The following is a 7,257-nucleotide window of genomic DNA, read 5'->3' as shown; positions in this document are numbered from 1 at the left end:
ATACAATTATGTGACAAACATGTCCAGCAAACGCGGTAAATGATGCCTTACAGAAAATTCTAATCAAATTCAACTAGTCGAATTTAATTCGACGTTGATTCTACGTTCATTCGGAAATACCTTGAAAATATATTAAAATTTTTTTTAATGTCAATAATGGTGGTCTACCATTTCGTCACCTGGTGCCCAAAAATTGAATTAGAAAGAGTAGGTACAATTTTAAAGTTGTTCATTAATTTTTGAATAAAAGTGTTTTTACGATAGTTTCTTGAAGTATAAAAGAATGATTGAGTACTAAAAAATAATCATCATAAAAAAAACAAATAGTTTTAGATAGAATTTCCATATTATACAGTGAAAAATACATATTTTTGTCAAATAGGTTTAAAAAAATTATTATTTCACTATTTCATGTAAGTTTCAATGATTTTAAGTTTAAATAAACTTTAATTAATGTATGTGTAGCGACAAATTTTATCCAGATTATGCGAATAATACGAATAATAGACGATTTAGGTTGGCCGTTTTAATCCAAGAAAAAAATTCCCGGTCATTTTCTGGTTTTTAATTAAATGCGGTTAAACTGCAAAATAATTTTTTTAACTTTTATAAATTGTAGAGTTCAAAGATTCAGTTCTAAAGATATAATTCCACGTTATCATTTTCATGGCTCTAAAGTCTAAATTAAAGAATCAATCAATGAATAAAATTTTTTTCAAAATTACATCATTTAAAGCAATTTTAAGCCAGAAACATTAAAAATTGAATGATTACATTTTTTTAGCAGAGTTGCCGTAAAAGTTGTAAATAAAAAAATAAAAATACTCGAGTTAAAAAAACGAGGATCGGGAGAGAAAAAAACACCTCAGTTCGTTTTAGATTCTTTGTCTTTGCTGAATATATTCTTTTAATTTGATAGCAAATATGCGGACGTACATTATACAGACGTCGTTTTATTGAAGACAGCTGGTACACAAATCAAGTCAGACGTCGATTACGTTATTTAATAATGTTGCTGTTATCGCTAGCTACTTTACACTTTACCGGTCTAACTTTTTGGCTAGTATTAATTAATTTATAGAATAATATAACGAGGTATTATAAATCGGAGCAGACTATGAATAATAAACTTATCACTGTCTCATAGTTCTTGCTTCAACAAAATTCTGTCATTCACACTCGAGTCGTAAAACTGTCTTCACAAATCGCTTTTTCTGTCACATAATCATCTTAACTGTAGACTTTAGAAACTAAATGTAAAATTACCTAAAAAGTTTACAGTAACCCTTACTCGAAGATTATTCATTAATCTTACTCAAATAAGTCGTTATTTATGCACGAATTTCATCCGTTTCGCATTCTCACCATTCTCTCACCTGTCAAATTAATATTGCGCCCAAGGGTCACCGACATTCAGCGATTCTTTAAAAATAACCTGCGATCAAACGCGAGACCCCTGCAAATGTACAATTTACTTCTCGGCATCCACGCAGAGTTTCGGGTTCATCCTGACAATCGGTAGGTATATTATCTACATTTCATCTAATATTTACGGGAGTCTAGCATCTCTCTGCTGGAATAAGGGACGGGACGGATCGCATTTCTTCATTCTCAATTTTCTCAATTAATATATTACCAGCAACTTTCATTCACTCATTAATTAAATAAAATCAACGCACCTGTAAAACTCGAAGTCCATAATTAAATTTATACTCTCTCGAAATGCGATTTCTGTCACTGAGTAAAAGCTACCAAGCGAGAAAATGTAACCGCGTTCATTACTCCCTTCTTAAATTTCAGAATGTCTCCCCCTCTGCGCCTTTTAAAAACCTTGACTTCTTTTCTTCTTTTTTTCAGTATTCGCAAAAACATCAAATCCGGAGGATTATTTCCGTCCATGCGCAAATCCTAAAAGCTTCAGATTTTCTAAAAATAACTAAAAGCTTTATCGATAAAAGCTCTTCTCTTCCTGTATTCAAGACTCAAAGCCTTCACTTGACACAAGTTATTTTTTTCTTTATCCGGTTTTTCGAGGCTCCCCCAATAAATAATATTCTTACAAATCTTGATGAATCGGGGACTAGCTGGCGAAACGTCTCGATAGTTTGAGTAACGTACAAGTTACTCGAAATGCAACGTTTGCAGTTTTTCTTTTTCACATCTCCGACGTCGATTTATCGAATATAAATCGACGATTGAAAACGAAAGCGATTTCCACGCTGAGTTAGGCCCAATTCATTGGGTGTTTCTATCTACGTTGCCAATGATTGCGATTATTATGGCTGTTGTCATATCTGTAATTATTCGACGGCCCGTAATTATCGACGTGTCGAGCTCGTCCGTAATTGGATGTGTTGTAGTAATTTCTCCTGTAACCACCGCCGCCTATTGGATGATTCCAGGATTTGGCATTCTGGTATTCTTGAAATGCATTGTAGCTGGTGTTGGGCCGATTTTCGTAGTCCCGGTGTCGTTTCACTTTCTTCGTTCGGCCTCGGTCGATCTCCTCGTCATCAGGGTCCATGTGGCGTTTTCTTTCTTGTCGCCTTTCGTCATCAACTTCTCGATCTAGTCGCGACCTTCCTCCATTCCAATTTGTCACTGCCATGCGAATTAATAGAATATGTGTTAGACATTTTTAAAGAAATAATAATTACAGGGTGCCTACTGAAATTCTGGAAGAAAATTCCCTGACAATTCCAAGTATCTCAAGCTTTTTCCAGGTATACTTTTTCACATTAAGAAGCCATTCAAATATTTCGAATTTTTTTAAATAATAAACTCGGAATATGTATACAGTTTCGCGAGTTTATAATAAACAAGGATTTTTTTCAGTTTTTAAGGATTAAATTGATATGATTAATTTAGAAAGCTTTGACAACTTATATCACAAGATAATCTTAAATATATAAGCACCATCGATTAATTAAATAATTAAGTGATACTAAAACAACAACAATTTATTTCTCAAATTTGTCTCTAAAGTACCCTACAGTTGAATTTTAACTAAAAAAGATACATTTTCAACCAAATAGTTGAATTTTGAACTAATAAAGAGCAATTTAAAAAAAGATAAAAAGTTAATTTTGCAGTTAACATAATTAATTTTCCACCAGAAAAAGCAAATTTTCCAGAAGTTTTTTTTTCCAGAAGTCTGAAATAGATCAATTTTAAACCAAAAAGACGAATTTTTATCAAAAGAGTTTAACATCCAAACACACAGTGTAATTTTCAACCAAAATGATCAATTATTAAATAAAATGGATGAATAGTTAACTGGATACATTAATTTTCCACGAAAAAGATGAATTTTCAACCAAAGATGGAATAGTTCTTATTCTTCAAAAACAGATACATTAAAAAAAAAGTGGTAAATTTTGAACTGAAATGATAAATCTTTAACTGACATAGTTAAATTTTAAAATAAAAAGATAAATTTTCAACCAAGAAAATTCATTTCTATAACAAAATTCGATTTTTCACCTAAAAAATATAATTTTTCAAACAAAAATTGAATAGTTAAATTTTCAGCTAAAAAAAGTAATTTTAAGCTATAGATGAATGTTAAACTAAAGTGATGGAATATTCAACTTGAATAATTACATTTTCAGCTTTTTTATAATAATTAAAGAAAAAAACAATTAAAAAAATACTTTAAGTTTTAACTACGACAATTAAAATCTCAGTTAAAAAAATTATTTTCATCCAAGGAAAAACGAATTTTCAACAAAGCAGTTCAGTTTTCAACCAAATAGATGAACTTTCAATTAAAACGAACCTTCAATAACAAAAATTAATCTATAACAAAAGGTTTTAACTTTTAACCAATTAATAGAATTTTCATCTAAAATAATATGAATTCTGAACGAAAAATATAGTAGTTGATATTTCAATAAAAAAATTTAATTATTAATCGAAAACAGTTTAATTCGACCAAAAAAAGATAAGTTTTCAACAGAAGTTGAATTTTTAACAATAAAAAAATTTGCTATCAACGGAGCGAAAACATTGTCAACAAACTGGTAAATTTCCAACAAAATACCTGCAGTTTCAATGACATACTTGAATTTTCAACTAAAAACGATAAACTTTCAACCAATAATATAACAGTTAAATTTTCATTTAACGAAATTAATTTCAAACAAAAAAAAAAAAACGAGTTGTTCACAAAATAGTTAAATACAGTAATCCAAGGTGCTTTTACAAATGAAAAATAATTGTTATTGAATTTTATATTGGAATTTAACAAAATTTAGCACGGTCGCGAAAAAATATACTGACTTAAAAAAAATCTTTGACATTTTCAGGTTTTTCCAGGCACATAAAAATTCCCTGACAATTCCAAGTTCGGTAGATACCCTGATTTAGTCAGCTTTAGAAAGTTTTTAATCCGCTAATTTGACTATGTACAGTAAAAAATTATTAAACTTGAAATTGGGTTTACAACCATTAGTTAAATTCTCTAAACCTTTGTCAAATCATTGGAATTTGGTTATGAGGCCGTTCAAAAACTACGTCACGCTACTTTTAATTATTTTTCCACCCCACAACTTCTTCGTCACAGATCATCACACCAAGTTTAAAACCTCCAGGGTGACGTCACAGATGCATAAAAAAACCCCACCCCTGTGTATCAAAATTCCTTCTTTGTTTTTATTTGATGAACGCCTAGTATAAAATACAAAATATAAAAACACATTATTTTAACAGACTTTACAGACAAAATATTCTCACAACAGGGGAAAAGGGTGATTTTTTGCGACAATAGGTGAACAATAGGGGGACAATATCCTTCAAATCAAATATATTGCATTTTAAACAAAATAGTTGAACTTTCAAGCATAAGGGATGAATTGTTAATAGAATAATTGAAATTTTAACCTTCAAAACAAAATTTAAACCAAATTATCAACAAAATAGTTGAATTTTCGATCTACAAAGATGAATTTTCAGCAAAATAGTTGAATAAGAAAAAATTAAGCATTAACCAAACAATTACACTTACAACCAAGTAGTTGATCTTTAAAGAAAAAGGGAAACATGTTCAACATAATAGTTGAATTAAAAAAAAAAAAAATTAACTTTCAGCCCAGAAAGATGAATTTTCAACCAAATGGTAGAATTTTCAAAACAAAAAGATTATCAACTCAAAAAGACAACAAAATAGTTGAAACTTTAACGAAAAATTAAATTCACAAAAAATGGTTGAATTAAAAAAAATTAACCTTTAACCTAAAACAGTTGCATTTTCAAGCATTAGAAGATGCATTTTTTTTGCAAAAAGTTGAATTTTCAATAAAAAAGGACGAACTTTCTACTCAAAGACAAATGCCCAACAAAGCATTGAAAATCTTAAGGAAATAATTGAAGTTTCAACGAAAAATGCTGAATATTCAGCAACAAAAAATCCATTTTTAACAAATAAAATCTACTTTCAACCAATTAGTTGAATTTTTTAATGGAAGCAGATTAATTCCCCCCCAAAAAATTTTAATTTAGAAGCAGTCGAATTTAACCAAAAAGATGAATTCGCAACAAAAAAACGCAATAGTTTAAATTTCAACCAAAAACTATATATAATCATATATATAACCAAACAATTGCATTTTTATCAAAAGAAGATCAAATTTCTCCTACAAGACTAAAATTTTTAAACTACAAAGACGAATTTCTAACAAAACAATTGAATATGCATTCAAAAAAGATTTTTTGGTTAAAAGAAAAAAACTTTCAACCAAATCGTTGAATGTTAAAAATAGAACAGGCGACTTTATCTATAAAACAATTGAATTTTCAGCACGAAAATATGAATTTTAAATAAAACAGTTGAATTTTCAACAAAAAAATGGAATAGTTGACTTTGCAATTGAAAAAATTAACTTCCTACCAAAAAGGAACGAACGTTAAACAAAATAATTAAATTTTCAGCCAACAAAATGAACGTATAATAAATTAGTTCATCTTTTAACCAAGTAGTTGCATTTTTAACTGAAAATGATGAATTCTCAATAAAAAATTTAATTGTAGAATTTTGAATTAAAACGATCAATTTTCAACAGAAAAATGGAATAGTTAAATAAACAGTTGAAAAAATTAAATTTACAACAAAAAGTTACATTTATAACGAAAAATGATAAATATTCAGAAACAAAAAATAAATTTTTAACAAATACGATCTACTTTCAACCAAGTAGTTAAATTTTTCAATCAAAGAAGATTAATCCCCAACATAAAATATAACTTAAATAATATTTCTACAAAAAAAATTACAAATTTTTATTTTAAATTAGAAGCAGTCGAATTTAACCAAAAAGGCGAGTTCGCAAATAAAACCACCCATAGTTCAAATTTTAACCAAAAACTGTTTTAATTTTAAATCAGACATTTGACCTCAACCAAAAAAGATGAATTCTCAACAAAATAGTTGCACCTTCAGCCGAAACAAATTAATTTCTAATAAAACACTTACATTTTTATTAAAAGAAGATAAAATTTCTGCTACAAGAGATACATTTTTGAACTAAAAAGACGAATTTTTAACAAAAGAATTGAATTTTCAATGAAAAAAGATATTTCGGTTAAAAGAAAAAAAAACTTCCAACCAAATTGTTTAATGTGCAAAAAAAGCAACTTTTGTATCAAACAATTGAATCTTTATATCTAAACTATGAATTTTCAACAAAACAGTTGAATTTTAAATTAAAAACGATCAAATTTTAATAAAAAAATGGAATAGTTAAATTTGCAGCTGAGAAAATTAACCTCTTCCCAAAAGGAATTAATGTTCAACAAAATAATTAAGTTTTTAGCCAACAAAATGAATGTTTAAAAAATTGATTCAATTTCGAATCAAGTACTTGAATTTTCAACCAAAAATAATGATTTCTCAATGAAAAATTAATTAGCTGAATTTTGAATTAAAAACGATCAATTTTGAACAAAAAATGGAAGTTAAATTTGCAGTTGAAAAAATTGATTTACAAAAAAAAAACACGAATCTTTAGCAAAGGGTATGCATTCTAAAGAAAAAGCCTAATAGTAGACTTTTCAATTAAAAATAATAAACTTTCAACGAAAAACGGTAAAGTTTTCTTATTAGATTCTATTATGTAATTCAGTTCGTATTTAAAAGAAGAAAATGAAAGAAAGGGGAAGTATCTTGGAAACAGAGGAAAAACAAAGCATCACAAAACCGATTTAATAACCCTTCCCCTGGCAGTGTGAGGTAGTTTTTGAATGGCCCCTATGCTTAAAAAT

General features: G+C 28.2%; 1 protein-coding gene across 4 annotated transcripts in view; it reads right to left on the bottom strand.

Annotated features, from left to right (window-relative positions):
• Positions 1–869: 869 nt before the first annotated feature.
• Positions 870–7,257, bottom strand: part of LOC117170564 (ubiquitin carboxyl-terminal hydrolase 36-like) — a 25,928-nt gene continuing 19,540 nt past the window's right edge. For all 4 annotated transcript variants that reach the window (XM_033357396.1, XM_033357399.1, XM_033357398.1 and 1 more), the window contains exon 8: positions 870–2,601. In XM_033357396.1, the coding sequence (XP_033213287.1) occupies positions 2,249–2,601 (353 nt within the window). In that variant the 3' untranslated portion in view covers positions 870–2,248. The remainder of the gene's footprint in view (positions 2,602–7,257) is intronic.

This window comes from Belonocnema kinseyi, chromosome 4 (genome assembly GCF_010883055.1).
Source record: "Belonocnema kinseyi isolate 2016_QV_RU_SX_M_011 chromosome 4, B_treatae_v1, whole genome shotgun sequence".
Lineage (NCBI taxonomy): Eukaryota > Metazoa > Arthropoda > Insecta > Hymenoptera > Cynipidae > Belonocnema > Belonocnema kinseyi.
This window is presented reverse-complemented; position numbering and strand designations above follow the sequence as displayed.